General features: G+C 40.5%; 1 protein-coding gene across 10 annotated transcripts in view; it reads left to right on the top strand.

Moving 5' to 3' along the window:
• ZNF462 (zinc finger protein 462) overlaps nucleotides 1-19,900 on the top strand; it is a 126,239-nt gene that overhangs the window by 58,418 nt on the left and 47,921 nt on the right. For 6 of the 10 annotated variants that reach the window (XM_090038906.1, XM_090038907.1, XM_090038903.1 and 3 more), the window contains 4 exons: nucleotides 437-601; nucleotides 2,778-3,049; nucleotides 5,934-6,052; nucleotides 10,000-10,191. In XM_090038906.1, the coding sequence (XP_089895032.1) occupies nucleotides 437-601; nucleotides 2,778-3,049; nucleotides 5,934-6,052; nucleotides 10,000-10,191 (748 nt within the window). Of the gene's footprint in view, nucleotides 1-436; nucleotides 602-2,777; nucleotides 3,050-5,933; nucleotides 6,053-9,999; nucleotides 10,192-18,542; nucleotides 18,659-19,900 lie in introns of all 10 variants that reach the window. The other 4 variants (XM_090038913.1, XM_090038904.1, XM_090038911.1 and 1 more) reach the window with 4 other exon arrangements.

The following is a 19,900-nucleotide window of genomic DNA, read 5'->3' as shown; positions in this document are numbered from 1 at the left end:
GACAGCTTACCCTGGTGTCATCTAAGGGCAAAATTTGGCCTGTCAGGTTTGAAACAAATATGAGTTATGGTCTGTTACCATCCAAATACACAGGGTTCCTGAGCATAAAAACAAAGCAAGAAAATATTTTTTTACCAATATATTTTACAGGCATTAGTGGAGGCCAAGTGAAAACTTGGGTTGAAATTTTGGGAAGCGGCCTTTGGGACTTAAGATCACATCTATTTAAATTTTAATGGAGATGCATTTAAGTCTCTAAGGCTGCTTTGCAAGATCAGCCCTTTGCCCTTTAAAGTGCCCAGATAGTAGATTTTTTTTCTTTCCTAATTTCGTTTTGAGATTTGTGCTTGTCTGGATCTATTCATGATAACTTTAAAATGTGGAAATTTATGCATATTTCAGTGCATAAATTGATTTTATACTTGTGTTCCAACAGACTTTTGGTCACTTGGAAGATATGTCAAAACTTAAGGAGAGGAAAGTTGTTGGATATAAATGTAAATTTTGTGTGGAGGTTCACCCGACCCTTCGAGCCATCTGTAATCATCTTCGCAAGCATGTTCAGTATGGGAATGTCTCTTCAGTGTCAGCTACAGTAAAGGTAGGCATTCTGAGATCTGTCTGCTACGTTGTTGTTTGAGGCTATAAGTCCTAGTCCAAAGACCAATGAAGTCTGTGGCAAGCCCTCATTGAACTCAAAGGGTTTTGGAACGGGTAAGGTTAAGCACATGATTTATCTCTAATGCTTCAGCTTTCTGTGGTATGTCTGGCTTATTTTAAGATACTAGTTTTAACTTTCTTCCATTCTTGATTCAAGGGCATGAAGACTGTGTTTTCCAGAACATGTCTGATTTCTACCACAAATGAGTTTATTTTCCTGGTAACAGAATGCCTAGGTCTCTGAGCAAGACCCTGTAGTCCAACTACTGTAGGCTACTTTCTAACACACTTAAATCAAAATATTTAGCGGAGGAAGCCAGAAGCACATAGGTACTAATGTGCATGAAAATGTGTATTTTGCTTATTTTTTCAGAGTTACCACTGCAGTCTACTAGGGTTTGCATCTGCAAATCCCCATTCAAATGACTAATTAGTCACTTGTTTAGCTGGGTTCAAGTGGCTCATTGTAAATGCACTTTTTTTCTGTGGGCATCGGGACTTCCACTTCTAGAGAATCTGGTCTCCAAGAAGGATCTGTGTCCCCCACTCCCCAAGCTGGTTCTTCAGGATATCAAGAGCGGAGTGTGTACACAGTAATGGAGCAGGAGCTGGCAATGCATTCCTCCTGCTGCTGCTGCAGTGAGCACTTGGATTATGTGGAGGAAAAAAGATGCAACCGCTGTGCTCAGAACTTTATTTATACCGTATCTCTGTTCCATAATGCTGACTAACCTGCCATGAGGAAACTGAATCCAGCTGGGTCTGAACAGCTCCAAGTGAGAGGGCTTAGACTGTTCTGCTGTCCTCCCCTTCACATATGTGATGCTACATAAGTGATCAAGTAATTTTTCTCCTATCAAACTATGGCTGTTTTTACAAGTGGGAAAACTGCCACCTTTCTTCTTTTTTTGTTTTTGAACAAATAGAAATTAAGCTGAGGATACTATGTTGATTTTAAGTTCCTGATTGCATCATAATACTTGCCATAATGAATAACACTAAGGAAAAGGAATAAAAACTAACAGGTTTTTTACAAAAAGGGTTATTTCCTGAGAGGGCCTGCTTCTCTTTTGTGACATTAGTGTTAGTGAAAAGTGTCCACTTGTGAGTTTTGGGAAACATAGGTGTATATTAGCCTACAGAGCAGTTATGATAGTAGGCGATAGCAATGATAGCTTGCTCCATATCATGACGCTAACATTTCTGTTAACCTGTTCTGGAGGATCTGTGCCCAGAGGTTAGTAGGTAGGCAGTTCAGGTTCTATTTTAGTTGTTTGGCCTTGGTTCTGACATTGTTCAGTCTGAACACTGCCAGCTGTGAGATGTGGTCTCTTTTAGAGTGCTGCTGCTGCTTGTGGATTGCCACTAGTGTTGTGAGACTTGTGTAGAGAGATCATTAGAACTGTGAACATAGTGGGTGTGTCTACACGAGATGCCCACTGTGCAGTTGTTACTAAATGACAGTACGAACGGGTGTTACTGCACAGTAGTGTCCTGGCATGGTTGCCTAGTGACATTTACTGTGCAGTAGCTCGGTACTACTGTGCAGTAGCATTGTGTCATAGTTTGTGCCCAGCGATGCTACTGCAGAGTAGTAACGAGCTACTTTGCAGTAAGTGTCTTGTGTAGACATGGCCAGTGGGACTCCTGGGTGAGGTCTTATCTGGCTTCCTTCCTAACATGCTCTGCCTCCAACATCTGCCACTGACGTGATAAGCACTGCCCACTCACTCCCACTGAGGCACACCTGGACACTGACAGTTAGGCACAGAAGAGGGCTCAGGACAAGCCCTAAGTGGGTCAGCATAGATTTGAGCACTGCTTCCCCTCAGCGCTGCTTGTGGAACAGAACCTGAGCCTAGGTGTGGGGTGCTCAATCAAAGGCACTTCAAACCATGTGCAACTCTGCCTAAGAGCCAGTCTCCAAGTTTGAGTGGCAGTGAGTAGGTTGGGTTCATTTTGTCAACTCTGGACTTACAGTCCGGAGGTTGGCCATGTAGACACGTCCTTTGAGATGTTGTTGAAGGGAATCTTAGATCTTAAAATTAAGACATGGAGAAGACTGAGGGCAGAAGGGAGAGAGAATTGATGGCTTTGGGGGGGTATGTGTTTTTTAGCAGGAAGCTGAAGATTCTTCAAACACAACTTTGGAGGGTTTTGAGGGCGTCAAAGACCCTGGCATTATGGAATTTACAGAAGCTGAATCTGGAGCATCCTTGGAAGATGAAACCAGGCCTGGGGGCTACCACTGCAGCCAGTGTGACCGGGTTTTGATGTCTATGCAGGGTCTGCGATCTCACGAGAGGAGTCACTTGGCTCTGGCCATGTTTACCCGGGAAGACAAGTACAGCTGCCAGTATTGCTCCTTTGTCTCTGCTTTCAGGCACAAGTAAGTTGTTTGTTTGTTTGTTTTTTAATAAAAGCACAGACTATAGGTGCTGCTTTTGCATGTACCAACAAATGAAGACTGTCATATTCAAAAGCTTGTCTATCACAGCTATGTAGTTGGTTCAGTATAAGATATCAGATTAAGAAATCCTTGCTTCTGACATTAAAAGGGGCACTGTTAGCTTGGAATCTAGGCAATTTTACTTTTAATTATGTTTTTTGCTTTCTTGGTTTTCATGCATTTCCATGCCCTGTAGCCTGGTACTATTGTCCATGATTATTTTTAGAAACTATCATGGATTCCTTTCTTTTTTTATTACACCTGCTTTTGTTGGCTGTGGGGAAAATGCACACAAACAAAAGGTGAAAATTTCCTACATGGAGAGAATGATAAAACTAATGATTTACAGAGCACTGTCGAATGAAATAAGCTGGAAGGAGAAGGGAAAAGATTTTGTTCTGTAATCTTTTGTGCATAATGAATGTGAGTGTTGGACGTAACAAATTTAAGTTGATTTAGAGAGATTTAGTCTCTAATACCAGGCAGGTCTCAAAAGCTAATCTTTTTTTTAAATCTTTTTGAACAACTTCCTGAACATATTTGACTGTATGATGCAACAGAGTAAAAGTGTTACAGATAGTTATAAATAAACAGAGTCCCTGAGAATTTGCCCAAGTGGGTATTTAAGACTACAGAGGTAAGGTGTTGGGTTTTTTTTAAATTAACTTTTTACCACAACTGCCAAAAATGAATGGGTTTGTGGTACATGCTTTCCTTAAAGACAAGACATCAGCATATGCACATGTCCTTCTTTGCCTGGCAGAGAACCACCTCCCTACCTGCTCACCACCTTTAAAAGAGAAAGGGAGATCTATGCTGTGTCCTGCCTTCAGTGGGACCAATCGGGTTTCAGTTTTGACTGCTCTGTGTTGAAATCCCATGTACAGGGAGAAAGGCTGGATATGAATGCATTCAAATAATGCATGCCAGAAGGGCAAAGCTTCCACTGGCATGACAAGTGCATCCATGCAGGCTATAGGCATAATATGGTGGTAGGCTCTGAGAGTTGCAAGATCTGATCACCCATCAGTAAGGGTGGTTTGGAGGAGAGGAAGTGACTGGTTAGTTTCAGGGACTTTCCCACCTTTGACTGGTGGGACCATGTGGACAATGTAAGGCTCTACCACCTTTAGAGTGTAACAAGAACTTCTGCCGCCATGCAAAAATATTTTGTCCCCAAAACCACTCTGGCTCTAAGGTTGTCTTGCACTCTCTTTCTTTTCAGTTGTTACATTGGTTCTATGGGTATAAAAGATGGTGGAGCCAATAGTGTGGATGAAGGGAGAGAGCTATAAACACTTTGGCTGCAATAGGTGGCCAATTTAGAAAGACACTGCATCAGAGGTTGCCACACAATCTTCTTTATTTTCATAACCAAAGTAATTTAGGCTCTGGGAGAGAAGAAATCTTTTCAGCAAATTAAAAAAGAAACCCTAAGAAAACCCCAAACTTAGCTTCAAAGAATCTGACTGATTGGTAGGATGTAAAAGGTATACTTGTTCATGCGCCTGTATAGAACTCCTGCTGTTAGGGCAACAAAACTTCTATATTATACAGCTTTGGATTGGCAGGATAGTTTAATTTGTAAGCAGATTCATTCACTATTGGCTTTTAACATGGAGTTTTGTTGTGTAGAATATTGACCCAATCTGATGATCAGCATTTTAAAAATTAATTTTAGCAGATTTGTTCATTTCACTAGACCATCAATAGTTATATTCTATCTTAGATTCCTTATTGGATTTATACTAAAATGATTTTCCTGTGAAGTGGTCCTGAAACAGACAGACAGGATGTTTTGCATTGTTGCTATCACTGGGCATTTGAATATATACTGAGAGTGCAGCTTTTTTTCCCGCTGATGGACAGACATTTTCTGGTAGTTAGGACTCACAGCAGCATGAACTTTTTTGTTTTATGTAAAGACTGTAGTGGACTCCACTTGAACTGGAAGCTGATATTTACTAGTAATGGGGAAGCAAGCTTGCATAAAATAATTGGAACCAAGAGCCAAGTGTATGCATGTTTTTTAAAAAGCTAATTTTTCCTTTTGTTACACTGCTATGCACATCTCCATATTCAGACTCAGAATAGAACTGGATTCCAAAGTGCTGGCATGCTAGAAGGAGTTGTACAAGAGATGTTTGTAGCTCAACCTAAAGTTGGTGCCTGCTCTCTTGAGACTGCCAATTTACGGGGATTGAAGTTCTGCCCACTTACTTGTTGAACTCCCTGCACAGGCCTCCAACTTGTATGTTGTATCATCATTTTTCTTTCTTTTTTTTCTTTTTTGTTCTGAAACTCATTGATTTGTTCTTGTATAGTCTGCTGGCATTGTCCCCAGAAGAGACTCTCTAATTGTTTTTATTCCCATTACTAAAAGAAAGCTTCTCCTTAGACCTGGTCAAGAAAACAAACAAAACCCTTTTTTGACTGGAAGGAAGAAGGGGGCCATACTTCTCACAAAAAAATTCTTTGTTTTTCATTTTGTCTTTTATTCCCCAACCACATTTGTTCCTGAACTCCCATCTTGTTAGTTTGGACCCTGAGTAAAGAAACTAAAACTAGATTTTTGTTCCATTAGCCTCTTTTAAAGTGGCTAGCATTCTGTATAATAGTTTTGGTGCCTATTCTGTAACCATTCTTAATACTGAATATTACTTCACTGTGCAAGTAATTCCAGGTGGTTACAACACTGCCCAACATAAAGAAGAATAGTAGATACTGTCCCCAGTATATATTTTTTTCACATTTGTACCTGAAATGGTAGCTGAAATTCTCTAATATTTTGTTTCCTTTTTTTTGTTGCCTTTTCTTTGCCAAGTTTGGATCGCCATATGCAGACTCACCATGGACACCATAAACCATTCCGTTGCAAACTCTGCCCATTCAAGTCCTCTTATAATAGCCGCCTGAAAACTCATATACTCAAAGCTCATGCTGGTAAGTTTCTCTGTTTTACAGTGCAGCAGGCATAACAACCCTTTGACTTTTTTCTTGCTGGTCAGTGCTACTGATTTGAGTTAAACATTTATCAACTTTGGGTAGGATTTTCAAAGGTGGTTCAGCATTGCTGCAGCTCTGCTCTCATTGTGATCAATGAAAATGTTACCACTGATTTCAAGAGGAGCAGAATTCGGGTCATTACCAAACACTTTGGGAAATTCCATATGCTTCTGAAAAAGGATTCAGTCATTCAGCTTCTAGAGACACTAGGAAGACAGCTTGGTATGGAGAAGTTTGTTTTCACTTAGTTTACTCTGTAAAGGACTTGAGAAAATGATTGAGGATCACATTTTGGTTTCAAGCTGTACTGTCTTAATGTTGGCTTTAAGATTCAAATTTAGCACTGAAATTTTGGAGCCAGATCTGCAGCTGGCTTAAACTGGAATAACTCCATTGACTGAAGCGGAATAATGTTTTATAGATTGCCATGCAGTACAGAATTGTGGGCAAATGGGTATTTATGGTGGTTGGGAATTGAAAAAGGGACAATGAGAAAAATGATCAAGGCAAAGTATTGCATGCAACTTTTATAAAGGACTAAGATGGAAGATTTCCTGATCTGGATGTGATCATGACTTTCTAATTTCAGTTGTATTGCATGGTTCCAGGTTTCAAAAGTTATCCTTTACTTGGGATCAGTAGCCACTGGTGATTGTTGCATCTTTTTTTTTTCTTTTTAAATGTTCAAATGCATATTAACCAAAACTAACCATCTTAAGATAATCCAATTTAAAACCCACAAATAAAGACTTGTAGAATAGAGGGGGATAGGGTACCATATGTATGGTAAAAACTAACCACTCTGAACTCAGTGGCTCTTTGATCACATGATCATTTCTCGTTCTTAGAACAGATGCATCTACAATGGCCTGTTTTTTGCTGGGGCTCAGAGGTGGGGGGAAGGAGGGGAGGTATCAGTTGTAGGCCACCAATAAGAAATTAAATCTTTCCTATTTAATTCCAATAGATCAAAACTAACCTTGGACCAAGGGCAACCAGACATTTCCTTCGTATTCTGTTTCCTATATTGATTGCAGATTTCACACTTGGGTGCCTTATCTTCAGCAACAGCATTCATGCCAGACTCTGTTCTAACACTTCTCAATACTTGGATGGGCACTTTGGATTAGCTTAACATTTCTGACCTCATGTTGTGTGTAGCTGGGCTATGACATGGTGTACTTTCTACAGAAACCCATTGCATGCATCTGTTTCGCTTCTATACGTGAACATTTTAGATTTTTAGAAGTGCCAGAGATCTTTTTTGTTGGCCTTCCATTAAGAATTGTTTCTCAGGCTGCTATGTATTTGGGTCATTTTGTATGTCTTAGCTGAACTTATCAGATTTTTATGTCAAAATTTGTATGCAAGCCATATTTATACTGCAGATTTCTTTTTTCCGTAGAGCTTTGATTTTTTTGGGGGTCTGCCCCTCCCCCCAGTATATAGGTTTTCTTGAACAGGTCTGCTATTACAATATCTTTACGTGGCTTCTATCTCACATTATACAAGTATTCCTGCAATTGCATAGTCATGTTTTGGAGTCTAGGTGATGCTTTGCACAATGGCTTCTGTATTAGGGTTTTTAAAAGTTTATGGTCTGTTTTTGCCTCAACTCATTTCTTCCCAAGAAACATTTATGAAACAGAAATAATTGCTTGAGCATTTTTGTCTGGTGTTTGCTCTGTTGTATTTTAGTCAGTCCTCTGAAAATATGTGCTACCTTGCAGAAAGACTATGCCTAAACCATGTTACTTTGAGTCTGCTGAGATCTCGGCAATTCTAAAAGCTTTTCACTTACTAATCTTGTCAGTACTATTTTTATGCAAATTTAGGGATGAAACTACATAGCATGTTCATGCATTTCCTTTGAAATCTTCTTATTCCAGGGTTGTCTTCCAGTGTCTTCCCTCATCTTTTTGGATGTATGTTCTCTACATAAATTAGTCTGTTTACTTCATCTGGTATCCATACTCCCATTCAATACATTTCTTCTTTGGATTGTGGTAGAACATTAGTGCCTTCCAGTGTGTTGTCAGTTGTTTTTACCCTGAATCAGTACATCTGTAGATTTTGGGACAAGATTTTTTTGGTACATCTCCGATGCTCAGGCAGACCCCAGGGGAAATCAATTAAATATTTATAATATACAAATTAGGGAGTTGAAAAAGTTAAAAGCTCTTCTACTTAGTAAGATTTATTAAAACTATTTCCTTGCATCCAAAATTGAAAGTTTGCTTGTTTATGCTCATTTCAGTTGCTGTGATGGGGTTTGAAAGCCATATTTAAATCTTGATCTGTAACAGTACTTTACTTGTGTGAGTTTAGTATGGTTGCTTTAATGTTAACAGTCAAGTGCTGCCTGTCTTCATTCACAAACATCAGATTTTACCATATTGTGAAGCTTTATCTCTTCATCTTACCAGTGTCTGCATCAGTGGCATGTATTTTATCTAATGCATGCAGTTCTATTAAGCAACTCATCATATCCTGTAAGAAAATCATTTATATCCTCTCTATAAACAAGTGATATACCTGTTTGATAATATGCATTTGCAGAATGCCATTTGACACAAGAGCACATGGGACTTGTTGTTCCACAACTTCAGACTGTGCTGTGTGGTCTGTTCTTTTTCCAGATACATTGATATGGGTTTGCCAGGTGGTCACATTTTGTGTCTGTTACATTAAACAAGTTTAGGTTTTGATTTTAGGAGAGGATGGCTGCAAATCTTTTTGTATGTGCTTGCTGTGATTACATTGCTTTCAGCTGTAGTACAGACCTTGAAATTCTCTCTTTGTTCATTTCCAGTGTCGCAAACCAATGTGTTCCAGAACACTGTTGTCTGTATTTGAGAAACCAACCAATTTTTCCCCCTGTATCTTCATTATTAGAGGAATTGTCTTCCAATTAACATTCATAAATATTTTACTCTTGCATTGTTTTTTGGCAGATTGTGTGTAACCCATGCTTACTCAGTTGGGTGCTTTGTTCTCTTACACGTGAAAGCAGAGTTTGAAAAAATTGATTGCTTTTATTGCATGCATAACATCACACCATTTTGTGTTCCAATTGCCTTCATGCTTACTGCAAACAAATCTGGTCTCTGCCATTTGTTTACCCTTGATTCTCTCTTTGCGGCTTGGAACATACTTAGAATTACATTTACTTCTATTCGTTCACTTCCATAGAATTTTACTTTAGCTTTACATCTACCCACAGTCCCTAACATGGTCATGTCCGTTTCTTGTTAAACTTGCCTTAGCCTCAGTAATCGTAATAATGATCTCAGCTGCCAGGCAACACCGTTGCTCACATAAGGAAAATATATACCTTTTGCACATTGGATATATCGCAGCATTCTTGAAAATTCTGAAGGACCTTGGCTAGGATTTTGTCATTTCTTTCATGCTGCTTCTGGAATATGTTTGGACTTGCCACATGTAGAAGTACAGAGGAACTGAGCTCTTCCCTGTTACCATTCTTCCAAGAAAACAGGGAAGTGTGCCATCAACATCCTTCAGTTCTCTTCTGGATTCAAATGATTCCATTTTCGCCAAAGATTCAATTTGCTTCCAATACCACGAAATAAAATTGTGATGCACAGGAGTGTTGCTTAGAGTCTAGCCTCTCTTTTTTGGCCTCAATCACATGACAAGGAGCCAGGGTTACTAAAAGATGATGCTGTTGTCAGATGTAGGTGTTAAGATCCACAGACTCCAGTATTCCAGCAGGAAAGCTAAATAGCTTGTTCTCTTTGGAAACAGTCTTTTACTAATGGAGAAAATAGGAGTTTTACCACCGAATTCTGTAGGAGAAGGATAGGGGGCCCCTTTGTTTTTTTTCTGTGAGCTGATGACGTGCCTGTATTTCGCTCACCCAGGTGAACATGCCTACAAATGTTCCTCCTGCTCATTTTCCACCATGACAATCAGCCAGCTGAAAGAGCACTCCTTGAAAGTGCATGGGAAAGCACTGACACTACCAAGACCCCGCCTTGTCAACCTTGCAGCCTCACACGCCCAACACACCTCCAAGAACCACACTCCTGCTGAAGAAGTGGAGGACTCTAATGGTAAGTGGTGCTTTAGAGCAAGAACAACACTGTCTAAGGTGCCACTTATTTTGATTTTTTTTAAGGCAACAGTTTGCCCTAAAAGAAGTTTCTTAAGTCATTTTGTTAAATGCATCTTAAGTTGTGTCAAAAATCAGAATAAATTCAATGCTTTAGGATAGTCTGTAAAGCATGGTCACTCACTCATTCTCCACCAATTTGCCCAGCTGACAATTGGCCTTCAGTATGTGTTAACCTTTGTTTCTCAAAGACCCACTCATTAGATTCTGAAAGATGTGATCAGGTGTCTGGATCTCCTTGAAAGTCAATGGGAATGAGGCATCTAGCTCACAGAGTGCTTTGGTGAGGTCATATTAGGGAGTTCAGTTTAACATTTTAATGGTAGTTAAAATAATTATTTCCCTTCCCCTGCTACAAAGGATTAAACAAATATACAGCTAAAAATATGGGCTATTATTCCTGGGTAGTGGGTACAGGAAGCAAATGACATCCAAGTAGCATTTTTTTCTTTCCCTGCTAGCTGTTGTATGTGTGCAAGAGCAGTAGGTAGCTTGTGTCCCTGGTATCTTTGCAATGGGTGGTCAATCAAATAAGGTGCAGAACCAGAGGAGAGATGTGGCTTAGTGCCCTGACATGCTTGCCAGAAACAAGTGCTAGTAACTCTAGCTTTCTCTTCAGGTCTTGGACCTGCAAACCAAAAAAAGGGATTTGATAGTCAAGAAGTCAGCACAGTTGCTGGGTAAACCATATGAAAGGAAGAGGAAAGGTTGGGGAGTTGAAGCTCTGGTGGTTTCTGTCAATGTTCAAAGGTCTTACTGGTTTCTCTCAGATTGAATATTCCAAGGAGACTTTTAGAAAGAAAAAGTTTAAAGCTGTCCAATAATTCCATAGAAAAATTGTTAAATGTTTTGTTGTTGCTGAAATGAAAAATTGAACTTCTGATCACTTCAAGCATTTTGGTCACTTTGCCCAATGGGGAGGGGAAAAAAGGGAGGAAAGCGAGAAAAGGAGGAATGGAGGGACATGCCCAATAAGGCAGAAGCCAAAATAATCTTGACTAGAATAGAAGCTATATAATATAGCTTCTATTCTATATAAAATATACTATATTCTGTATAATATAGCTTCTATTCTAGTCAAAGTTATTTTGGTTTCTTTAAATGAAAACATAAAGTATTATGAGCAAAGCAAAAAAAAAAAATTTGTGCATTTCAAAAAGCAATTTTTTTGGTCATCATATTTCCAATGAAAAGGTTTTGAACAGCTTTAAATTTTCCCTTCCCTCACAGGACTGTCTGGAACTGTGGAGTTGAATTTGTTTTCACGGAAGAGTTTTTGTTATCATGGGACTCTTGATTATTTGTGCTAAAACTAGCTTAAAATAGTTGAATTAGCAACATTCATCTTTGGGTGTGATTTTGAAAAATTTATTTCCTCATTCTCCAGTTTTCAAAAGGCAGAAATTTTCATTGGGTCTCCCAGTCTGTAATATTAATTAGTACCGTTCTATTAGTTTCAGTGTTACTACAACGTTAGTACCATTCTACTAATACCAAAAGTATCAAGATGTGTACAGAGAATATTTTGGGCTTTGGCAGGATGATGCTCACTTCCTGTTGCTCATCCTAGGAGACTGAAGTCATAATTATTATAGCCCAACACAAAATGAAATTCTGTCCTGTAGCCTAGGTATTCAGTATTGTGAGCTTTTTTTAAAGGACCACATATTAATATATGTTAAACTTGTTTAACAAGTTTTTACATACACTAAACTACAGGCCTTATCAGGATGTCGCAGCTAACCAGGTCAGAGTTGCATTCAGAGGTTAAAGCAGGACTTGTTCAAAATAGTGTGATCATCTTTAAATGGGGTTAATGGTTAAATTACATTGAAAATAATAGAAGCTCTCCACTGAGGAGGTAGTCAGAAGAGTACAAGGGTAGTGATGATTATTCACATTTTCTGGATCTCTTGTGAAAGGAATACCTGGGAGGGTTGTTTTGTTTGTTTGTTGTTTTAAGTCATTTTCTTGACATAATGGATTTGGTTACAGACCAAATTAATGAGCACTTTGCTTTTATCATAGTTCAGTTTGGAAGCAAATAAAGTTCCATGTGACCCAGGCCTGTAAACTGCAGGTGTTACGTAGGAATAGATAAAAGACTGGTTACAATAATAGAAAATAGGGAGTACATGTGAAGCACTGTTATGCCCAGCTGGCGGGAAATATTAAGTGGGGTTTTCACAACACAGAGTAGTTGGACCTCTGCTGTTTTAATGTATATAAATAACTTACACCCAGGGTTGTAATCTAGTTAATTTACTGATGACACAAAATTGAATCAGGATGGGGGAGAAGTGGCAAGCGTGGAGGCTATGGCAAATGAACTTGGACTTGTTTCATGGATTGGTTGCTACATGGCAAAATAGTATAATTAAGTGTTTGTAAATGAGAGCTATTCATTTCTCTGCACATGCACAGTAGTTGGAACAGAACTTAAGCAGCATGGCTTGAAAGAGATATGGGAGTGAGTAGAATTCGTCCTGGAAATATGGAACAAGTAAATATAAAGAGGGGAGAGGAAAAGGAAATGCAGCTAAAATAGTGAAATGTACATTTGATGAAAGCTTGTTTGAACAGAACAGTTCAGTGTGGAGAGACCAAAAGAAATATTGCCTCCAGTTACTTCAGAATTTGTTTCCAAAAGTACCACTGCTAAAGATGCAACAAAATGCACTGAAGCTGATCAGTTTATTATAACATAAGAAGAAGATACTCAAATTTGTATGGCTCATTTGTTTTAGCTCTCGGTTGGGAGCAATAAGTATAACTTTTAATGTAGTCAGAAGATGGGAAGTATTGGTGGGGCTAGGGTTAAGATGGATCTCTGACCATGTTAGTTAGGCATATTCTTGGTAGTTCTGTAATTCTCAAAACCTGATTATAAATAGGGATATACCGAGCTTGAGAAGGCAGGTGGCCAATTTTGTGAGCAGATCTTGGATCCAGCCGCCATTTTCATGGGCTGAGTGTGATGGGATCCCCCACACCTGGCTGAAGGGCACCAGGAATCCCGCCTTTCCCCCTAGATTGCCATATGGCCTGAAACTACAGCTTAATTACTTCGATTAAACTTGGGGAAGCCATTAATCCATGCATTATTAAGCATGAATTAATGGCTTCCCCAGGCTTAATCGGTGTAATTAAGCCATGGTTTGGGACCATACCCAAATGGTGAGCTCTGTGATTTTGGTGGGTTTGTTATAAGAAAACAAAAAAACTGATAAGCAGAGAAAAGAGCAGGAAGTCCTACTGTCTTGGGGCATCTATACATGGGGAGGGGGGTGGCATCGTAATTAATGTGGCTCTGGGAGCCTCCCTAATTAAAGCACCCACAGCATCTCATGTACAGGCAGTCCTTGGCCTTGCAACATGATTGGATCCTAAAAACCTCATCTTAAGTCGAAATATTGTAACATGGAACCAATATTCCCATAGGAAAAAATGTTATAAATGGGGCATTGGTTCCTGAACCAAGGCACGCTACCCTTTTTCACCAAAAATAACCCAGAATTTTGTACTCAAAGCTACATTAATGTATTTATATTATAAATAGCAATCAGAATGATTTGGGAGGACTTCTTTGAGGTGACTTTGCTGGACTTTAATAAGGATTCTTGGTTGGACTTTTTGAAGGCTGGAAGTCTTCTCAGGAGTCTTAGCTGCAGGTTTTTCTGGAGTCCTGTATGCTTTCTCAAAGAAAGTATTCGAGGAAGTTTGGACAGATGTTTTCCAGGGAAATGGGCAATGTAGCGAACTGGTTTGCTGGCATGGCATTGGATCAAGCATTGCAAAGTTGAAACTGCCATTAGAAAGTTGAAACAGGGTGTCAGTTTATAAATGTTGTAAGTGCAAAGCGTAACTCAAAACGTTTTCAGTCAAGGACTGCCAGTATCTTGTGCTTCAAAATGTTAGGGGGGATGCTTGAACTAAAGCTCATTTCACAAGTCCTGCTGCCATTTTAAAGCACAGGGATGCTGAATAAAGATGACGAGGAGGCTCCTGGAGTGTGTTAATCAGCACACTCCAGCAGACTCGATTAATTGAGTCTGCTCTGATGCATGCTAATTAGTTCATGTCCGGCATGTGCATAGGTGCCCTTGGAACATGGGTGGTGAAGGGTGGGAACAGAGAGGGGACAGGGTAGAGTGGGGGGCAGGGCAGGGCTGCTCACAGCAGGATGTGCAGAAGCTGCAGGCAGCTCCTGCTGTGAGCAGCCCTTGCCCGCCTCCTTCTGGCCCACCCTCCTGCCTCATCCCTCTTCCCTCCGCCTGCTCCCCCTCCATCCTTTTCCTTCTGCCTTCCCCTTTAGGCTCCAAGACTTCAGGGCTTCCCACCCTTGTCTCTGCTTGCCAGGAAGTTTTTTTTTCTCTTAGTTTTTTGCAGTGAGCCCAGCCAAATTCATGGTTTCTGTGAAAATCGCTCAATCGCAGATTTGGTAGGTTCATAATTATAAGCCTTCCCAGGTCAGCAGGTTCTGGATGTTTAGCCAGACTGACCACTCATGTCCATTACTTATTTTACATAGGCAAGTCCCTGATAGATGTTAATTTAATCTTGCGATAGAATCTGAGGAATTTTATCTCGGATCCCAAAAATGATGCATCCTGCCATGCCAGAAGTTCAAGATCTAAGAGATGGGAAAGTTTCGGTTAGAGCTGACACGACAGTGTTCAATGCGGACAAATAAAAAGTTCTACACTTGGGGAGGAATAATAAAAAACATGGTGGATGACAGCACTGTGGAAAAAGACTTGGGAATCTTGTAGACCACAGGCTCAATATGAGTCTGCAGTGTGATGCAACCTCTCGAAAGGAAAATGTGGTTTTGGGATGCATCAGTAGAAGCATTAGGTGCAAGACATGAGAGGTGATAGTGCCTCTCTGCTCAGCACTGGTTAGGCCTCCTGGAATCCTGTGTGCAGTTCTGGGCTTCACATTTTAAAAAGGAGGTGGAGAAGTTAGATTGGGTTCAGAATTGGACAGCACAGATGACAAAAGGGCTTGGAAAGCAAGGAGGCTGAAGGAGCTAGGCATGTTCAGCTTGCAGAAAAAGTGTGTAAGGGGCACCATAATAGCAGTCTTCAACTACCTGAAGGGCTGCCATAAAGAGGGAAAAATACCTTTTCTGTCTTGATGCAGAGAGGAGGACATGGACCAATGGCAGCAAAGTAAGTTTAGATTGGATATCTGGAAAAGCTTCACTATGAGAATAGTAAAGTAGTGGAATAAACTGCCTAAGGAAGTTGTGGACTCTCCGTCACTGGAGGTGTTCAAGAAGAGGTTGGGCAGCCACCAGTCAGGGATGATCTAGGTGCAGCTATGCCTATGTTCTACCATAGTATTTCCCATGCTTTTGCGCCTTGCTGATTGTCCCCCCCCAACCTTTTCCACTATGTGTGTCAGAGTGTTTTTTAAGCTTTCCCAGAGGGCACTGAGTGTTGGCTATAGCCAAGAATGGGACTTCGATTGAGGTGTGCCAGTGCTTCTGCTGGACCAAAGATTCCTGGCTAGAGGGTCTTGCTGCTTCACTCTAGGTCAGACTGATCACCATATTTAGGATCAGGAAGGAATTTTACCCCAGGGTCAGACTGGTACAGACCGTGGGCATCTTTGCCTTCCTGTGTAATGGGAGGCATGGCCTTCTATCCAGGATCTCTTGAGTATATATTGTTCCTCTGTTTTACCTGTTGAAGGTTAGGGTATTAGATCTGTGTTGTATCAGGGTTGATGGTGGTCTTATGTAGAGTTTAGATTATGGTCTGTATGGGATTGTTTGGATAGGGCTGATCCTGTTTCAGGTAGGTGACCTCTGGAGGTCCCTTTCAGCCTTACTTTTCTATGACTCTATCTGCCATGGCAGGACGCTTGATTTTTGAGATGTGGACAAACTTCCTCAGAGATACTGTTGTGTATCTTCTTGGGTTTGGGGAACCCAGCTACACGAGGTGGCTCCCTGATGCTGTGCTGCACACCCGTCCTTTTAACTTGCCTGTGCATTGGGAGCTGGGGACTGGGGAGCTTCCTGATCTCCAGTTTGCCATGCCCTAGGCCTTAATGGTATGTGAAGATAGGGAACAAGGAGCTCCTTGATTTCACCCTCCCCCCAGCTCTACCCATACCTTTTCAAAATGCTGGTGAGTTGAAAACCAAGATTGGGAAGTGGCTGTCTGATCCTGGACTCCCCATGTGCCACTTTATACATGACAGTACCCAGGGAGCCTGGCATCAGAGGTCTCTGGCTCTCCTGTGCCATGTATCAGGCAATTTAAATGGGTGCCTTTAATATGCCACATGGTAAAATTAAAGCACATTGGAAATCAGCTACAAAAATGTTCCACATCAAATGTGGAACATTTTTGTTGTTGGTTTGCCATTTTTATCATGTGATTAGTTGAATGTGGGACATTTTACAATTTAACACATGATTAACATGCTAGTAATATAAATGTAATATTTGCCTGGTGCCAGAATGGTCTGCCGGCCAGCATGGAGACTTATGAGCAGGACTCGTTTGTCCTATACCTGTTGCATAATGGCCTTGTTTATGTGTATAGTATTTTGTTTATAAAGTGTCTGTTGTTGTGGTGTCTGAGTTTCCTTAGAAATAAATCTTGTACCTTCTGTAAGCATTGGTTCTGTCTCTAAAAACCAAAAATGACTGGCCCATTTAAATATTGTGCACTAATGCATCTGTTTTTTGAGTTCTGTGTAGCCTAACAACATATAGTGTGGTGCTGTGCAAAACATTGTATCCATTGAAATTGAAATAATAAGGCTACCAATGTTCCTTACTATGCCAGTATTTTCAAGGATTTGTCCTCTTCCAAAAGGAAACCATTTCCTCTGTATATTTTCAGTCATGTACAAGATTTTCAGGGGTTTGTTGACCCTTTTGTGATGTGCTGGAATTTGGTATAAAGCATTTGAGTTCTCACACCATGAAGATCAAGCTTGGATTGAAATTTGCCATACTGTTTTATCATGGATTAAATGGCTTCGCAGATGAATCTGTCTGTTGTGGTTTCATAGTTTTAAAGTATGAGTAGTGTCTACATCAAAGTATGTAAGAACTGAATATGTATGAAGTGCAGATTTTTCCCTGCCTAGTCTAATCTTGCAATCTAAGTAAGAGCCAAAAATTATTTTAATCAGCTTCCATCCAGCCTGTATTGTATGGCACTGCCAGCGCTATAAAATATCTTGAGTAATTAAAATGCCACTGTATGAGTTTCAGATAGTGTTTTATGCTTTGTTTAACTCTTGGCTTTAGTAGAAGTAAAAGTAAGTCAATGCTGAGAACTTTTGAAAATCCCACCCCCCGCATTGTCTGGTTGTAGGAAAAGAAAACTCTACGTAGAGAATAATCAAAATGCCAGTGTAAATATATTGCAGGATGTGGAAGAGTCCATTTGGCAAGCAAACTGAAACAATCCCACAGAAATAATGAAATGAGAGATCCACGAGTGGGGACCTATAACACTTAAAGTTCATAAAAATTATTCAACAGACTGATGAATGCTGTGTCATGTTTACTATTACTTCCTGCACTTCAAAATGTATTTTCATCATGTTACTTGCCCCAACAAGTTGTTACAGCTTGCATCCCTTGCTTCCTTTGACTAGTGCTTTTTAGCACAGTACATTCCTTGGACCCATTTTTAAGAGCAACAGATTTCTCTGTATGAGCAAGGTTGACAGAAAGTTGGAGGTTTGTAAATTATTTGTATCAGCTTTGGGCAGCCATTCAAAATAAGCATTAGTGACCTTACTAATTAAGAATATTTGATCAAGAAAACCACACTGAAAACATGGTGATGCATGCAGGAAAAATGAGCAAATTGCTCTAACCTATCATGATGTAAGAATATAAAGAATATAAAGAATCTTTACTTTTAGACAATGGCCGGAGATACTTGGTGAAAGAGTATAGGAAGAAACGCAGTTCATTTTAAACATATCCGTGAAGTTTAGTGACCATTCCTAGTCCCCTTGCTTGCCAAAAAAAAGAAAATAAATTGTCTACCATTAATACGGGCACATATTAGAAAACACATGCAGTTAATAACATTCATAAATTGAAGATTTGAAGCTTTCTCAGATAGCTAGGACTTGTAACTTTTTTTTGAGCAACTGGAAAAACAAACAAACTCCAGTGTCATAAAAACAGTATGGGAGTTGTGATTAAAATAACAAAGTAACAGTAACCTGAGCTCAGTCATTATCCAAAACTCCCAATGCCATCTATTCTAGCTCTTCCTGAACTTTGTTCTTTTCCCTTTGATAAAGGCCATCGCATCATATGGAGACTGACATATAAAGACATGGCTGCCTTGATTCACCAGAACCTGGCTGGGTACAGAACTGCTCAACTGAGTCCCGTCTTTTAAGCGGTTGCCTGACAGGTGCAAATCCCTTCCCTCCAACCCCACTTTCAGAAGCTATGCTGTATAATCAGGATAAATGCCTATCTTGCACTCCTTGACAGTTGAAATCCTGTTGGGCTCAGAGGGCCTTCAGAATATTTATTAGAACTGTTTAATGTGCCACCAGAAGCCTGAAGAGGCTTTTAGAACCGAGCGTCTGAACTGACACCAGTGAGACAGAAACAGATGCTTTATAGAGGTCTGTTATATCAGCAGACTACTCTCACCCTCTCCAGCAGATATCCCGACCCTAAAAAAAGAAAGGGGTGGGATGTGGGCAAACTTTTCAAATAAGATCCTTCAGTGCATTTAGGCTTCAGTTAATTTCTTAAACATGCCTTATACTGTAGCTCATCTTCTGTATTTTTTAGCTACAGTGCATTAGAGCTGTTTGATAGTCTCCTATCAGAGCAGAGAACCTCTAAATCTATCACTTATAAGACCAGGCCTTGAATTCTTACTTAAAAGAAGAAAAAACAATTAAACGCTTAAGGGTGCTTACAGATACGGGTGGGGGTGGGGTGGGGAGGGGAACAACACTTTTACTTCATTAGGTGTGCTGTTCCCCTCCGCCCCCCCGCCAAGCACAGCACATAACCAGAAGAGGAACTGCGTCAGTTTGACCTGGCTCGCCAAGCATCTGCATAGGTCATGCACTTCAGTGAGGCTTTTTGGTACTTTTATCTAACACCTGATCAAATAAGATATTAGATAGAAGTGCCAAAAGGTCCCTCTGAAGCGCACAGGCAATACAGACACTGGAGAACTGGGTCAAACTAATGCAGTTCCTCTTGTAGTAAAGCACTATGTGTGTGTATTTTTGTTTTCCCACATCTGTCAGCACCCTAAGGCCATGTTCCTATGAGCAGGGGTGTGCAATTCCTGCCGGGAAAAAAGCAGCAGCATTGTACTGCTGCTTTTTGCCTCCATGCATGCCCTTGCACATGGGGTTAGCATGAGGAAAAGTGCTCCAGGTGGGGTAGGGGAGGCTGGGGCCAGCACCTGGACTGCCCCAGCAACCTGCCCCCAGCCTCCTGGGACTGCACTGGTGACTATCTAAGTGCATGGAGCTAGGCCAGCAGCCAGAGCTTGGCTCTACATGGCCAGGCTCTGGTTTTGGGTGGCACACTGTTGCCATGTGTGCTGCCCTGCTTTTTTGTGGCACAGGATTTTTGACACCAGGATCTCCCAGTATCAACACCCCCACACCCCGCCCCACCC

The sequence above is a fragment of the Crocodylus siamensis genome, chromosome 3 (assembly GCF_052110815.1).
Source record: "Crocodylus siamensis isolate JL-2025a chromosome 3, ASM5211081v1, whole genome shotgun sequence".
In the NCBI taxonomy this organism is placed as follows: Eukaryota; Metazoa; Chordata; order Crocodylia; family Crocodylidae; genus Crocodylus; species Crocodylus siamensis.
The sequence above is the reverse complement of the archived record's forward strand: the minus strand, read 5'-3'. Positions and strand labels throughout refer to the sequence as shown.